A 15,350-nucleotide genomic window follows, 5' to 3' on the forward strand; every position below is an offset into this window, starting at 1 on the left:
GACGCCTCGCACTCGGAAACGTCCGGACCCCGGCGTGGGCAGCGGCCGGCACCCGGGCAGGCGGCAGCGGGGACGGCTGCCATCGCACCAGTCCCTCTGTGGTGAGACCGGGCTGCCTACTCCAGAACCACAGTCCCTCCTGCTGCCTCCAGCGCCGCTTTCATCTTCTCTGCTTCCTCCTTGGAGGCGTTGGCCTTGATCTCCTGCGGGAGGGACTCCACCAGCTTCTTCGCCTGCAAGAGGGACAATTATGGGACTTGTGAACTGGTTTTCACTAACTGGATTAACAGGTTGAGAGCCATGAGCCTGGCCTGGGAAACCCACTGACTGGCCTAAAACCTGAGACTTTGACTCAAACTACAGCACATCCCACCAGAAGACATCTAAACCCAACAGCGAGTGATGGCACATCCACTACAGCACTGGGAGACCCACCAATTGCTCCTGCCATGCCCCCGGTGCTCCCGGAGGTGCAGCCCCAGGCTGAGAAGGTGCCTGGACACACACTGGGCCACCATGCAGTAACCATCCAGGCAGCTACCGGCCTGCGCCGAGGCGACTTTTTCAGCCAAATGTTTTGGTTCACGTATTTGTGCCAGCGGGGGAGGAGAGGCCATCGCAGGGTTTGTGCACGGCTGCGCAGGAACCTGCTGCTCTGAGTGAGAAAGAGCCAGTCCAGACCACGCTCGACAACGCAGCCTGGACCGGTTCAGGACTTTTTACACAAACCCATCAGTCGGACGCAGCACCGCGAGATCTAAGGCACGCGGGAAAGCTGTTGGCCTGCTTTAGAGGGACTCCTTCCTGCAGTGCTGCTTTGGAAACGGGAAGGCAGCTGGGGGGGCAGCCCCCGCTGGATCAGATGCTCTGGCTTTTACAAGTCCCAGCATCAAAGTAATTGAGCTCCTTAAAAACAAAGCCCAGGAGGTTCCTGCAGCAAAGAGCCGCTGCCAGCTCTTGGCCATGTGGCACTGCGGGCATTCAGCACTGCAGTTTTGGTAGCCAACGCCTTGACCACCGGTGATAGAAAGTAGGTTTTGTTGGTTTAATGCACGTTGGGCGCAGTGACAATGTACCCACGGTGGCAGAAAATGGTGGTTTTGCCAGGGACAAGACAGTGTAGCTGTGCAGGCAACGCTCAGCAGGGCAGGCGTGCCTTCGCTCACCAGTGCCCACGACAGTGGCCGGAAAGGAGCCTGTCCTGGCTCGCTGCGATGAGGACAGGCAGCACAGCCAAGGTTATTAGATTCTTGCTCACTGACGCTTAACTCCTGCTCTAACGCAGCCTGGGTCAAAGGAAGCGGCTGCTCAGCGCTCCCAGCAGGAGGAGGAGCAGGACCTGAGCCAAGCTGGACCTGCTCAGCAACAGCCCTAGGGCAGAGGTGGTGCGTTTCCAGTCCCAGCTGGAGCACACGAGAACACCGGACTGGGACGGGTGCCGACACGAGGTGAGCATCCGTTGCGCCAGCTCTGGATGTGCTTTCGGGATGCAAACGCGCTCGAGCCCGGCTTGCGCTGGCAACGCGCCGCGCTCACCAAGCAGTCGTTCCTGCAGGGCTGACCTGTCCGAGTCGCAGCAGTGCCCGACGCCTGAAGATTTTAGTAGCAACGCTTTTTTCCCAACCATTAACAGCCCTACAGGCCAAGAGCAGATCCCCTGCAGATCTCACTGAAAACACCTCGACTGGAGAGCAACGAAATCAACAACCAAACGCACCAGCGACACGCGGAGCACAACCGCTGCAGACAGCCGCCCTCCAGCAGCAGTCTGTGTGTGCTGGAACCCAGGTACAGTGGGTAAGTCACGCCTGGCAGCGTTTCCCCACCACAACCTGCACCTACCAACCTCGGAGCTGCACTGGAACTGGAACCAGCTCGGCCAGCAGGCTCCATATGTCCAGCCGAGTCGGTTTAGCGTCAGTTCTCCAGGCAGTTTTCAATTATCTGCCGATTGTGTCCGTTACAGGGGTCTGGTGTTTTACCGTTTGCTTGGGACTGATCATGGATAAACCACTGCCAGACTAACCAGTCTGATGGTGAATTATCCCAGTGGGCCACTGGAACTCACGTCTCCGCCACCAGAGTTTCTGTTACCGAACTGTTTGCTTTACAGTTTATCGATATGAACAGGTCAGAAGATTTTCTGCAAATCCTTCTGATATCCTGGGCTACAGATAAGAGCAGATTTTACAATGCTCAACATGTCTTCCTTGCAGCTGGGTAAGCAGAAAGTGCTGCCATCATCCCCGAGATAGGAAAGCATCGTCCAGCGGAGAACTGAAGCACGTTAAATGTTCCTGTGGGAGCGGCTGTACCACTCGTTATTTGGAGCCTGCAACATCATGGCTCGAGGGCAAAGCTCAGGTGCTGCATGGGACTGCGTGAGGCCTGTCTGCCCCGAGCAAAAAGGAGGCATCTCCTACAAAAAGAGCTCTGAAAAGCTCTGGAAGCATGGATTGCAAGACGAGTGAATTAAACTCGTCTAAATTCAGAAATACATTGGCCTCAAGAAAGCAACCAACTTTAGGGAAGCCAAATCCAGCTGTAACAAGGAATGCTGGCTGCTCCTGAGCTCTGCAGGAAAGCCAACAGCAGCTCTCGGATGTGGAGTTGGTGAGGCTGGCACGGAGCACTTTGGAGCCTCCTGCACCTCACCACTTCTGCTGGGGCTCAGCTATTCAGCACGCAGCAGGGCAGGGAACACCCTTCTCTGCAAAACGCCAGACAGACAGACAGACAGACAGACAGATGTGCCCAACTCCTGCTCTGCCCCTCGTCCATGTCTCTGTGCCGCGGCACGGGTGGAGGGCTCCCCTGGACGCAGCAGTCCCGGCTCCCTTCCGAACACAGAACCGAGGTGGCCGCTGGCGATGCCCTTCAGAGCCCACCCGGGCTTGGGGGCAGCCCGGTGGGCACCCAGAGCCGGGGCAGCCCCCAACTCACCTGCACGAGGTTCACTCCCGGCACGAAGTTCTTCACCTCCTTGATCAGCTTCACCTTGTCGGCGGGCTTCAGCCCCGTCAGCCGGACGGTGAAATGCGTCTTCTCCTTCTTGAGCGGCACCTCCTCCTCCTCCTCCTGGAAGCAGCCAGAGCCCGGTGCGAACACCCGGCCGGGCCCGACGGCCCTGCTCCCGCCCCCCACGCGCGGGGACCCGCGGGGCCGCCCCGCGGCCACCGGAGCCCGACTCCCGACCCCTCCCCGGAGAACCCGGTACCTGCGGAGTCGCCTGGGAGGGCAGGAGGGCGCCGGCCGCCGCCGCAGGCATCACCGCCACGTCCGGGATCTTCAGCGTCTCCTGCGGGAAGAGCGGCGGCACGAGCGGCCGGTGAGGCGGCGCACGCGGGCCGGGCCGGGCCGGGCCGAGCCAGGCCGCCCCGCACCACTCACCTTGAGCAGCGCGTTCAGGTCGGCCACCTCCAGCAGCGTCAGCCCCGCGATGTCCCGCACCAGCTGCCGCACCTTGGGCGAGTACTCCTTGGCGGCCGCGTCCAGCGGCGCCCCGGCCAGCGCCTCCGAGCGCCGCGCGCGGCCCGTGCCCAGCGCGCGCAGCCCGGCGGCGGGCGGCCCGGCCGCGCCCCAGCGCCAGGCGGGCGGCGGGCGGCGCGGCAGGCGCGGCGGCAGCGCGCGGGCGGCGGGCAGCATGGCGGCCGCAGAGGACACGGCGGCGCTCTGCCCGCGCTCGATGGTCCCGGCGGCCCCCGCGCCGCGCCGGCCACTCTAGGCGCCGGAGCTTCGTCTCGTTGGTGGGGCGGGGCCGGCGCTCTAGCCGCCCGGTCCGCCGGGACTCTGTAGGCGCCGGCGGGCGCGGTGCCCGAGCGAGCCCCGGTGCCCGCGCCGCTGCCCGCCCCGCCCCCCCCAGCACACCAGGCCGCGGCTCGTTCCCAACACTTTATTGTCGCTGTTCGCGCTCGGGCTGCCCCGCGGGGAGCGGCGAGGGAGCGGTGCCGCGGGGACGGGGGCCCCGGAGCCGGGGGGTAGAACGGGGCTCGGCCCGGGCGGGCCGGGCCGGGGAGCGCTGTTCCCGCGGCCGCAGCGCCCCCCGCAGCCGGGTCCCACGGGCCGAGCCCCGGGCAGCTCCTGCCCGGCCCGAGGGGCTGCAGGCTCCACGGCGGCAGGGGGGGGCGGGAGCCGGGGCAGGGCGAGCGGGAAGGCAGCCCCGGGGAGCTGCTGTCCTGCTGCCGGGGGCCCGGAGCCGGCGGTAGGACCGGGCCAGGACAGATGGGGGGGCGGACAGGGGGAAGGGGCAGCCGAAGTACAGGAGCGATTCCCGGTGAGAGCGGTGTTACACAGAGCCCCCCGCGCCCCCCGGCAGGGATCAGTCGAAGGAGATGAGCTGCGCCTCTCCGCTGCCCGGCGGCGGCTGCGCTGGGGCGGGCGCTGCGCAGGCTGGGGGGCTGCTGGGGGGGTCCCGCCGCAGGTGCCATCTGCAACACAGACGCTCCGTCAGCACACGCAGCCCCCCAGGACCCCCGCCCCCAGCGCTGGCAGCACTCACCCTGCTGGTAGAGGGGCTGCTGCCCCGGCAGGTAGGGCTGCTGGGCAGGCAGGCTGCTCAGCGCGGCTTCCTGGCCCGGCAGGGTGGACATGAGGCCCTGCAGGACAGAGCGGGGGTCGTCGGAGGGGCTGGGGCAGAGGTGAGGGCCCAGAGCCCCTGCCAGGCCTCCCCTTCCTGCCACCAGCTCCACGGGCTGAGGACCACCCGCACCTCGTACCCCCCAGTGCCAAGGGGGCTCAGGGGGCAGGGAGGGCTCACCTGCATGCTGTAGGGCTGGTAGCCCATGGAGACCGACTGGCTGCCCATGTAGCCCATGGTGCCTGACTGGGGGGCCTGAGAGATGGCTGGGATGCTCTGCGACTGCGAGGCCGCGCTCTGGGGAGGAGAGGCTGGTGAGGACGTGGTGCAGGCAGCAACAGCTCATCTCAAACCAATGCCCCAGGACTGGCAGGGCCCTCCCTGCTCTGCAGGAATCGGAGCACCTTCCCTCTGCGCTGCGGGGAGCCCAGAACTGCCTCTGCCCCCAGCCCATTCCCAAAGCAACGGCAGCAGCAGATCCAGGGATCTGGGTGCAATCAGCCACTTCTCCCTGCTCAAAAATCCCGTCACCAAGGCTGGGTGACTTGTGCCACCCCGCAGAACACCCCAGCCCTCACCCCAGCTGGCTGCAGCGGCTCTGCTCTAACTTACCTGGTAGCCCTGCGTTGGCGTTGGCTGGTAGGACGAGTACGCGGGGGTGGTGGTGGGCACCGCCTGCCCCTGCTGAGCCGTCTGCCCACTGCCGGCACCCGGCTGGTACATGTAGGCATTCACCATGCTGGGATCTGTGGCAGAGAGGGCACAGACTGAAGCGACTATCTTCCGCTCAGCTTCCACCCATGTGGGATCAGCTGGGTGACGCACCTGTCCCTGTGACGGGCATCGCGGTGTACGGCCCCGTGCCCCCTTGTGCTGCCTGGTTCATGTACACACTGTGCATGGGAGAGCCCTCCACAGAGCCAGCTGGGCTGAAGGTGCCAGGGAAGCTGGTGGGTCCAGAGGGCTGGTAGATCACCCCACTGGCTGCAGGCATGGCCTGGAGCTGTTGAGGGAAGAAAAAAGCAAGCTCAGGCCATGTCCCCTGGGAGCCGGCAGGAGGGTCTCTGGCTCAGCTGCCGTACTTGGGCATAAGGCAGCGAGAAGGCTGGCATCTGGGCTCTCATCTGGATGGTCTGCTTCTGCTGTTCCAGGCGCATCTGCCTCTCCTTCTCCTGCTCCTGCAGTCGCTGGATGGCCAACTGGCGCTGCATCTCCAGGTACTCCTGTGGGAACAGAGCTGTGATGGCCAGAAGCCAGGACACAGCAGCATGCCCTCCCGCCAGGGCGGCTGTCCCTGCCAGACCTGGGCTGGCCACAGTGCCCACAGGCCTGCTGGCTGACGCAGCCTCACATACCCTGGAAATGCTTCCCTGCCTCACCTGCTTCTTCTGCCTCATGATCTCCAACTTCTGCGCAAGCTGGATCTGGCGCTGGCGCTCGGCCTCCTCCGCTGCACGGCGCAGCTTCTCCCGATGCTCCTCCCGCAGCGCGTTCAGAGCCCCACGTGCATCCCGGATCTGGGCCAGTTTGTCCTGCAGGCCTTCGTAATACACTGGGGAGGGAAGAGACAGCCTCAGGGACCCTCTGGGGGCAGAGCACTCGGACAACCCCTGCACAACGCACCGGCCTCTCTCCAGAGAAGCTGCGTCGCAGGAATGCCAAACCCTGGCACGGGGGGAAGCCCCGGCAGCCACCCGCTCCTCCCCGGGACACCCTCCCATGTGCCCGGCCGGGCAGCTCCCACGTACGCCTGCGCTCGTCCAGCTGGTTGAGCAGCTCCAGCAGCTGGGGGTGCATGTTGTTGATGGACTGGAAGAGGGACAATACGGCAGAGTCATTGGTGATGCTGCGGCCCCGCATGTGGTTGCTCTTCATGCGGTTGACAAACGTGGTGACCGCGTTCTGCAGTGCCTTCAGGAACTGCTCGTGGTTCTCCTCGGACTCGCCGTTCTGGTACTGCTGCTGGAAGGACAGGGCAGCCAGTCAGCCTCGACTCTCCCGGGCCAAGAGCCAGCAGCGCTGCATGACCGGGCTGCAGGAAGAAGTCAGGCACTCCTCGCCCCTCGCAACCTGCCAGGCACAGGTCCAGGCCCCCCCTTACCTCAACGACGCCCAGTGGGGCGGGGTGGGCTTCCCCAGGCTGAGCGGCTGGCTCTGTGAGGGACAGAGGCGCGGATGGCGTGGGGCTCTTGCGAACTTCCTCTTGTTCTTCTCCCAGTAGTTGCGGTTCAGGTACCGAGCCAGCTGCCAGAAAGAGAGGGGAGATGAGGATCACAGCCCTGCTGGGAGTGAGCCTGTGCCATGGACTGGGCAAGGCCTGGATCCTTACCTCTGGGTCAATGTCCTCAGCCAAGGGAGCAGAGGAATTCTGCAAAGAGACAGACAGGGAAATCCAGTTCAGAGAGCCCAGAGAACCCCAGCTCCCACACAAATGTCGTGCTGGGCCCTGGCCATGCACAAGCATCAGCAAGAGCCTGAAAGGGGACAGCCATCTCCTCCAGCCCAGCGCACGCTGCAGCTGCTGGAAGCAGCAGAGGCACCTAAATGCTGCCTGAGTTCAGACCTTCTTGCTGAACACACAGTAGCGCTGTGAAAGAGCACGAGGCTGAACAGGCAAACCCGTTCTCCCAGAACAGGGATTAAATCTGACCCAGGCAGGGCAGGCTGGGGCCCTGTCCAGCCACTTCACGTTCCGGGGTTGCCATGAACGTACCACGGGCGGGGAATAGAGCGTGCTGACCGGGGGGGCTGATGACGTGACAGCTGTGGGCTCAGCCTTCGGGTACATGGAGTAGGTTGTTTTCTGCCTCTGCAAAAGAGGAAAAACAGTGAACTCAGGCACTGTCCAGACTCCTTCAAATCACCCAGCCAGCAACAGACTGGGCACACTGGGTGGGTGAGGTTCCTAGTGATGGCCAGACCCAGCCTCATGCTTTGCACAGTTCCCACAGGCCAGCTGTCCCACGGCTTGCAGCTTGGGCACAGCCTGCTTCCAAGATTCGGGACTGCAACACAGCACGTGCCTGGCTCTGCTTTCACCCTCGTTCCACAGGCCCTGCGGCTCATGCCTAGAGATCCGTTACCCCACAGCAAGGGGATGCCCAGCACGTCTGGGCTGTATGGCAACAACCACTCCCTGACACCAAGCTGGACACAAACCATTCTCTCCTTCTCCTCGGCCTCTGACTGGGACAAGGCAATAGCTAGCTGGAGTTCCTCCTCCTCCTGCAGAGCTGTCTCGTCACGCTTCGGAGGCAGCTGCAAGTGTAGAGATGAGGAGGTGGTCAGCAAAGGGATCAACAAACAGGTCAGATCACCAGATCACGACCAGCATGGCCACTCACCTGGGACTGCTGGGAGAGGGGGCTGGTCAGGTACTCGGGGGGCAGTTCGGAGGTGGCAGCAGCTTTACCCTCAGCTTTCCTGTAGTCAGAAAGACGACAGCGCAGACTGAATGCTCCTTCCTCCGCACTGGAGCCCAGCTCCACACACCACTACAGCTGTAAACCCTGTTCCCAGGAAGGAAGGGAACCCAGCCCAGCCTGCACAGCTTGGGACACCCCCACTCTGGCCTGCAGAAAGCAGCTCTACACCAAGCTTCTCCCCTCACCATCCCAGCTGTTGCAGGCAAAGAAACACACCACAAAGGATACTGACTTGTTGAGATGCTCGTAACAGGGCTCACAGACTCTCACTTCCTTCTCGATCCCGAACTTGGGGATGGTGGAATACTTGGAGGAGCATTTGCCACAGAAGATCTGCCCACAGGCCCTGCAGTGATGCTGCAAAGGATGGGAGACATCAGCGTGGCAGCGAGACACTCCTTCACCATTAGCCGACATCACTCAGACACTGGGGGCACTTCCCTGCCAGCGGCCAGGGAAGGCGCTCCAGCCCCACACACCTCCAGGCAGGCTCGGGCAGCCCTGCGCGTCCCGGGGGGCTGTGCGGGACCAGGGAACCCAGAGGGGCAGGAGTGGCACCCACCTTCCGTGTCACAACACCAAACTGCACTCGACACCTGTGACACTCCTCAGCATCCACCCAGTCTGGAGCCTGTCAGGGTTAGGAAACTGGTGTAAGGAGGGGAGGAGGTGTCTCCACAGAGCCCTGCAGGAGCTCCCGCGGCTAAGCAAGGTGCTCTCATGAATCAGGGAGACTGGAAGCATTTGCAGCTCAACAGGAAACATTAATCCCCACAGGTTACCTCCTCTCATGTTCCTAGATACTGTGATGCTTTCCCAGTCAGCAAGAGATTTTCTAGGAACGAGTATGCACAGCAATCGCTTTAGCAATGCCCTGCTGCCATGTCCAGACTGCCATGCTGCTGGAAGGCCACCGAGTAGGGTAAGAGGAGACTAACTCCCTGTCCTGGTCCATCCTCCCCTCTCCCTGGTGGTTTTAGGCTAAATTGCTGTACCCCACCCCAGAACTGACCCCGTGACAGCCGGGAGTGGTATACACCCAGCAAGGCCTCTAACCTGCATGGCAGGGAGGAATGTGAGAACTGAAGGTTCAGTAGGAAGGGGACAGGAGAGCAAGGTCTGTCCTGCAGAGCCAGCTCCCTCCCCACCAGCAGAGCTCACCCTTTCTGCAGCGAACATGGCGTCGCTCTCCTTGAACTCCGGGAAGACGTGACCTGTGGGAGGAACGACAGCGCCTGGTTGTGAAAGGGCTCCTCTGCACAGGGAGGCCGCGGTGCCTACGGACGTGTGCCGTGGGTGCCAGCCACACACCTCAGATGCAGCTCAGCACGCCTGCCCTGGCCACTGCCTGACTCCGACACAACTGCCAGGGAGCCTCCTCCTGCGGAAGGCCAGAGGGCACACAGCACGCGCTGCGGTCTGCCAAGAACGGGGCCCTCAGCCACGCTCTCGAACACACAGGACAATGCCCTACTGGTTGCCCTTACACACCAGTAAGGGACACCAGGGCCCTTTGGATACGTCTTATTTCTCAAGACCTTGAACTTGGCAGGGAGAAAAAACGCCGGCAGAGTTTTGAGTTTCACCCTTGAATGGCAAGTGTGGCAACGCCGGCTCGACAGGGGACCGGGACCTGCGGGCTCTGCACTGCCCGGGGAGGCTCTGAGGCACAGAGACAGCAGCGTGTCCCTTCCCCCATGGGGAACGCTGCCGTTCCTGGGACAGCAGAGAAGGCGCCATACTGACGCTCTGTCAGGATGCGTGAGCCTGGAGGTACTAACGCAAGCCTGGGAGGAAGGCTGTAAATCCCACTGTAAATCCCTCCCCAGAGGACATGCTGCCATTTGCAGCTCCTGCTCTTCAGGCGCCACTGCCAACCCTGAGCCGCTGGCTGGGCTGGAGGCCCAGAGCAAGGCAGCCCCTGGTCCTGCCCTCTCTCTGCGGCGGGATTCAGTCATTCCAAGAGGTTCATCGGGTACAGGGCACCAAGAAAAAGCTCAGTATTGCAAGTCCTGAAACCCATTCCTTCTCCTGCAGGCTCCTCCAGAGCAGAGCTGTTTGGCCGACTGACCACCCGCAGAGTCCTCACCTTCAACCTTCATGATCTGATAGGTGTCCTGCACCACCTTGTACTTGGGCTCATTGCGGAAGGCGTGAGCCCAGGCCTGGATAAGGTACAGGATCTTGCTGCGGACACTTGTCTCCACTTGCCTCTGCACAGAAAGGGAGGGGAAAAAAAAAATCTGAGAAAAAGACCCTGAAACCCAGAGAATGGTGTGAATCCCCAGAAGAGAAGCCAGAAATAACATTCACGGAAAGAAAGACTTCAGAGCACTTGTGCAAGGTAAGACCTGCCAGAAAGCTGCAATAAAGGCAATTCACAGCAAGGACTACGTGCTCCTTCAGCTTCCCCACTTCCCGCTCCTGCAGGAGCAAGGAAATGTCCTTCGGAGCAGCACGGACCAGCCTGCAGAGGCGCGTGGTTATGATATGTGGAGGAAACGCCCAGAGACTCACAGTCGCTCCCCGGGGCTGGCACGAGCACCGACCTGCCCCGCACCCCCGTTTGCCCCGTTCGCCTCCTCATGGCAGCTGCTCGTCACGCACAGACCTGCAGCTGCCCAGCTGCCAGGACAGCACAGCCTGCCTCACCCAAGCGCTGCCGGGGCACCAAAAGCTCACCGCTGAGGGTGCCTGGAGGCTGTTGCTGCCAGCTCCTCCAGCCGAGAGTCCCACCAGGAACACCCAGGGGTTCTGCGGATGTGACGCAGTAAGGACAGCTGGGAAGCCTGCCCTCCGGAGGCAGGGGTGGTTGTCTCACAGCTTGAGGAGCTGGAGGAAACTTGGCAAGCCTGTTCCTCTCCCAGCCAGCTTGAGAGCAGCCCTGTCATCACCTGACCCAGCCACCGTGTGTTCACATGACCGGCTGCTCCAGAAAAATTCCCCTGGAAGCAGAGGAGCATCGCCAAGCTCCTTTTTCAGCCGAGAGCTCAGCCCACGCAGCGCGGCTTACTGACAACTCCTGGAGCTCCAAACTTCTACAAGATTGGCAAAATCTTGCATTCCACAAGTGTCACAGCCCTGAGCCTCATCAGAACTGAGGCCATTTTGCCAGCACTGGGCATTCATGAGCAGCAGAGCTTCAAGCGTAGGAGCAGAACGGGTCTGCAGCAGTTGCGACACTAACGAGGCAGACGAGGACTGCAGAGCGCCACAACATCTCCTGATTTGGAATCTCAGAGCGGCTGCGCTGCTACGCCTGGCCGTCACATTGTTCCTACCTCAGCAGGAGATCCTGCACGGAGACTGAGCCAGCCCTCGCAGGAAGCTGACAGGAGAGAGACACCCTGCTAGGGCGTGCGAGGCGACAGGACCTGCACAGCTCAGTTATCAAATATCTGGGTCATCGGTCGTCTCTTTCTGGCAGAAGACGGAAGCTATAAGGGAGGAAGAGCACCGCCCTAACAAGCTCTTTTCCGGGCATTGCAGTTTTGGAGCTGGAGACAGACGTTCCCATTTCCACCTCACTTGGGGAAGTCTCTGGTCTGAGGACACAAGGAGTGCCTGCAGGCATCGCGTTATAACAAAGTGGCAAGTGACAGCTTGTGACAACGGCTAGTCAGCGAAAACAGCCAGGACTGTAGTCCTGCATCCTGCAAAGCTCCCCAAACAATTCCACGGGCCAATGAAATGACCACCATAAAGAGGAAGCTTCTGCCCGTTCTCACCTTGCTGCTCACCTTCCTGTGCCTCATGCCGTGCTACGGGAAGGGAATTCACCCCACAGCTGCCCAGATCCTTGGTGCAGCTGCCAGACCATCACACCTCTGTTTTCCTCGCTGTCTCAAGCCAAGCAAAGCATTGCACCCAGGAGCTTTTACCATGGAACGGTCCAGGCCTTGGCAGCGTATTCCTGCCTCACTTCACGAAGCAGCCAAACATTTCCTTTGCTCTGATGACATCCTCCCTCCCTAGCAGGGACTCCTCAGCTCCCTACGCTCATCCCTTCACCATGCAACACAGTTGGTGCTTTTCTGAAATGCGTTTCCACACAGCATCCCTTCTGCTCCTCACTCCGAGGGAGTAAAGAGAGGACGCGCACACTTTCTCCTTCTGCTGCTTCTCTTACAAGCTTGTTCAGAACCAAAGTAAAATCAGGCACATTTACCTTGAGTATTTCCTTGAGTTCCTCCATAGTCTGTTTATTGGCCACCTCGTCATGGACCGTTTGGCCACAGTTTTTAACCACCGACTCCATGACCTGCAAAGGGCAAAGGACAACGTGAACCTGCTGCTCTCCTCCTGCTCTGTGGCTTGGGATGAGTCCCAGCGCGTCACAGGTCACTGCAGCCAGCACACCGAGACACGGGCACCGGGCTGCGTCAGGGCAGCGTTGCTCAAACCCGAGATACCCGCACCCCCACACTGGGGAGTCGCTACGGCTCGGCTGCACCGTGGCCGGTGTACCTCTGCTACGTGGAGACAGACCTCCAGGGACAGTGTCTCCAGTTCCAGCCCTGTCTGTTCTAACTCTGAGATGGAATCAAAGAATGAAAACCACGGCCCGTCATCAGTCACAAAACGCCTGTGCTGGAGCCAGGAGAAGGCAAACTCCAAGCCTCGACTCTGCGTCTCTGCGGGCAGAGCGGGGAACGCTGTGCAGCCCGGGAGGCAGGTGTGTGAGAGAGGGGAGCTCCCGGCCTGCGGGCACAGGCCCCTGCTCGCTCGCGTTCGGGCTGACGATACCTCTAGCGCGTAGAGTGCCACGTGGGGATTCTTGTCATTGACCTTCTTCTTGATAGCATTGACGGCGTATTTCGCTCTGGGTGAGGAGAGAGAGGACACATCCTCAGGTAACAGGAATCTGAGGGGAGATGCCACCTGCTGCTGATCACCCACCAACTCCCACCCTAACCGCAGGGCACAGGTAGCTCTTGGACTGGGCGATTTCCCCGAGGCAGATCGAGAAGGGAGGAGTTAACACACTACAGCTTGACCTTCTCTGAGGATTCCTGGTGAGAGGTAACCTGCAGCTCCTGAGGTCAGAGTAGCACCCCAACACGCCGGGGCGTGCTGTGCTGCCCTTCCAGCGCCTTTCGGAGAGGGGACAGCGAGGCGCATGCCACTGCGGGCGGACGGCTCCGCCACCCTCACGCTGCACTTTACCAAGACAAGGAGCGCTGCGGCCAAAAGCCAGAGAGCACTTACTGGGTATCTCCCTGACGGATCAGGTCGCAGATCTGCAGGATGGATTCCCAGTCCGTCTCCAGCAGAAGCTGGCTCGTGGCCTTATCTGCAGGGAATGAAGCCATGAGGGCGCGTTAGGCGGTTCTGCTTCTCGCCTTCGCTCCACGAGGCCGAGGCGTTTGCGGGAAAGCTTCCCCCGGCGGCCGGCGATGCCCCAGAGCGAGCACGCGAGCACGGAAAACGCTGATCTTTCCCGGAACGCTCCGGGTCTGCCCCTGCAGACGCCCCGGGGCACTCGGTACCCTCGGACCCGCCGCACAGCTCCCGCGGGCCCGGCACCGCCCATCCGGGAGGCACCGGCCTCAGCTCGGCTCGGGCGGCGCCGTGCCTGGCAGCGGCCCGCGGCCCCGCGCCGGCCCCGGCTCCCGAGGCCGAGCGCCGCGGAGCTCGGCCCGGCCGAGAGGCGCGTCCCCCTGCCGTGCCGTGCCCGGCTCCCGCTCCCGCCCCCGCCCGCCGCGCCGAGGACACGCCGCAGGCCGGTACCGAGGAGCCGCTCGAAGGTGCCGCCGCCGCGCCCCATGTGTCCCCCAACCGCCGGCCGCCCTGCCCCACCGCCCCTCCGCGGGCGCTTCCGCTTCCGGCTTCTGCTTCCGGCTTCCGGCGGGGCGGGGCTCCTTCCGGCGGGGCGGGGCGGGGCGGGATGGCGGACGCGGGCGGCTCGCGCCCACGTGCCTGCTGCTGGGGGCGGCGGGCGGCGGCAAGAGCGTGCTGGCGCGGCGGCTGCGTCATATCCGGCGGGACGGGGAGCACGGGGGAGGGGGGGGGGGGGCGGGCAGCGGAGTGGGGGTCCGGGCGGGCCGCGTCCCCGTGCCCGTTCCCCGCCGCGGTGTGTCCTTAACGCGCCGCACAGCTGAGCGCCGCGGAGGGGCCGGCGGCGCTGGGCGAGCCCCCGGCGACGCTGCCCACGGTAGGCGGGGCCCGGTGGGGGCCGCGGGCCGGTCCGGCAGCCCCGGGGCGGCCGCGGGGCTCCGGGGCGCGCTGAGCCGCGCCGTCTGTCCCGGCAGGTGGGCACGAACCTGACGGCCGTGCGGCTGCCGCGGCGGGTGACGCTCCGGGAGCTCGGCGGCTGCATGGGCCCCATCTGGCCCAGCTACTACGGCGAGTGCGGCGCGCTCCTGGTGAGCGGCGGCGGCGGCCGAACGGGGACCCCGTGGCTGCGGGTGCGCCGTGGCGACCCCACGCTGAGCCGCGGCCCGGACGGGGCGGACGGGCGCAGGGAGGGGCACCCCGTGGTGGGGGGTCGGCACTGGCCCCCGGGCCGCCCGGTTCCCCCCGCCCGGCCCGGCGCGGGGCCGCCCGCGGGCGCAGCCGCACCGCTGCTCTGCTTCTGCCCCCGCAGTTCGTGGTCGACGCCGCCAACCCCACCCAGGTCTCCTCGTCCTGCGTGCAGCTGCTGTCCGTGCTGGCCGCCGCGCCGCTCGCCTCCGTGCCCGTGCTGGTGCTCTTCAACAAGATGTGAGGGGGGGTCCGCCGGGGGGGGGGTGGCCCGGAGCGGGTCACCGGGCGGGGGTGGCCCGCGGGGGTCCGCGGGGGCTCCCGTGTCCCTTCCACCAGGTGATACTGGAGGGCCTGACGTGTCCCGGGGCCCGCGGGGAGCCCCGAGCCAGCGCCACGCAGGAGAGCCGTGGTGGTGGGCTAACGCGGCCTCCCCCCTCTCCGGCCGCAGCGACCTGCCCTGCTCCATGTCTCTGGCGGAGATGAAGTCGCTGTTCCGCATGCAGGACATCATCTCCTGCGCCACGCAGCCCATCACAGTGCTGGAGACCAGCGCCCGCGACGGCACCGGCCTGGCCAACGTCCTGCAGTGGCTCCGGGCTGCCCTCGGAGACCCGCGCTGACCCCGACGCTGCCCGGGTGCTGGCAGCGAGTCCTGTCACCAAAGGAGGCGGCCAGCGAGCAGCCGCCCTGTGGGAGGCGGGGAGCGGTGCCCGGCGCAGCGTCGCAGGCTGGTGCCACAAGGACCCGTGTGGGACTTTACAGTAAAACCTCCAGTGTACTGTCCAGGCTGGTGGCTGTCCTGTGTGCGGGTGAAGACCCCGGCCTTTCGGGGAAGGGAGAGCAGGAGCCTCCGGGGCCAGACTGTGCTGGCACAGGGCCACACT

General features: G+C 63.6%; 3 protein-coding genes across 4 annotated transcripts; 1 reads left to right on the forward strand and 2 right to left on the reverse strand.

Annotated features, from left to right (window-relative positions):
• Positions 1–35: 35 nt before the first annotated feature.
• MRPL12 (mitochondrial ribosomal protein L12) lies at positions 36–3,645 on the reverse strand. 2 transcript variants are annotated; one of them, XM_086624161.1, is made up of 4 exons: positions 3,391–3,645; positions 3,218–3,298; positions 2,944–3,075; positions 36–233 (listed from the first exon to the last, which is right to left on the reverse strand). In XM_086624161.1, the coding sequence occupies exons 1-4, from the start codon at positions 3,643–3,645 to the stop codon at positions 117–119; spliced, it is 585 nt and encodes a 194-aa protein (XP_086480287.1). In that variant the 3' UTR covers positions 36–116. The 2 variants fall into 2 exon arrangements, with proteins under 2 accessions (XP_086480287.1, XP_086480285.1); XM_086624159.1 differs by having other exon boundaries at positions 2,944–3,078.
• A 649-nt stretch (positions 3,646–4,294) lies between these two features.
• On the reverse strand, positions 4,295–13,780 carry HGS (hepatocyte growth factor-regulated tyrosine kinase substrate). Its single transcript, XM_086623944.1, is given in 23 exon segments — positions 4,295–4,384; positions 4,386–4,441; positions 4,499–4,595; positions 4,757–4,873; positions 5,189–5,322; positions 5,402–5,579; positions 5,659–5,799; positions 5,956–6,128; positions 6,325–6,631; positions 6,678–6,784; positions 6,787–6,820; positions 6,906–6,944; positions 7,290–7,385; positions 7,736–7,834; positions 7,921–7,999; positions 8,234–8,358; positions 8,564–8,632; positions 9,163–9,215; positions 10,091–10,214; positions 12,170–12,262; positions 12,748–12,823; positions 13,210–13,294; positions 13,732–13,780. Coding segments are annotated over 23 exon segments (2,385 nt in total). The 5' UTR covers positions 13,769–13,780; the 3' UTR covers positions 4,295–4,318.
• Positions 13,781–13,899: 119 nt separating this feature from the next.
• Positions 13,900–15,086, forward strand: ARL16 (ARF like GTPase 16; the record flags this gene model as incomplete). The annotated part of the gene is made up of 5 exons (XM_086624307.1): positions 13,900–13,975; positions 14,097–14,155; positions 14,253–14,366; positions 14,588–14,703; positions 14,915–15,086. Coding segments are annotated over 5 exons (537 nt in total), but the record flags the coding sequence as incomplete, so codon positions are not given.
• Between the last annotated feature and the right edge of the window lie 264 nt (positions 15,087–15,350).

This window comes from Tauraco erythrolophus, chromosome 20 (genome assembly GCF_009769465.1).
Source record: "Tauraco erythrolophus isolate bTauEry1 chromosome 20, bTauEry1.pri, whole genome shotgun sequence".
Lineage (NCBI taxonomy): Eukaryota > Metazoa > Chordata > Aves > Musophagiformes > Musophagidae > Tauraco > Tauraco erythrolophus.

What these genes read in the sequence shown, in the direction of transcription:
- MRPL12 (XM_086624159.1), bottom strand. Translation starts at nt 3,645, where the DNA reads ATGCTGCCCGCCGCCCGCGCGCTGCCGCCGCGCCTGCCGCGCCGCCCG. An exon ending in CCTCCCAGGCGACTCCGCAG is followed by an intron (nt 3,079 to 3,217) that starts GTACCGGGTTCT and finishes GGCTGCTTCCAG; the next exon opens with GAGGAGGAGGAGGAGGTGCC. An exon ending in CGGGAGTGAACCTCGTGCAG is followed by an intron (nt 234 to 2,943) that starts GTGAGTTGGGGG and finishes TCCCTCTTGCAG; the next exon opens with GCGAAGAAGCTGGTGGAGTC.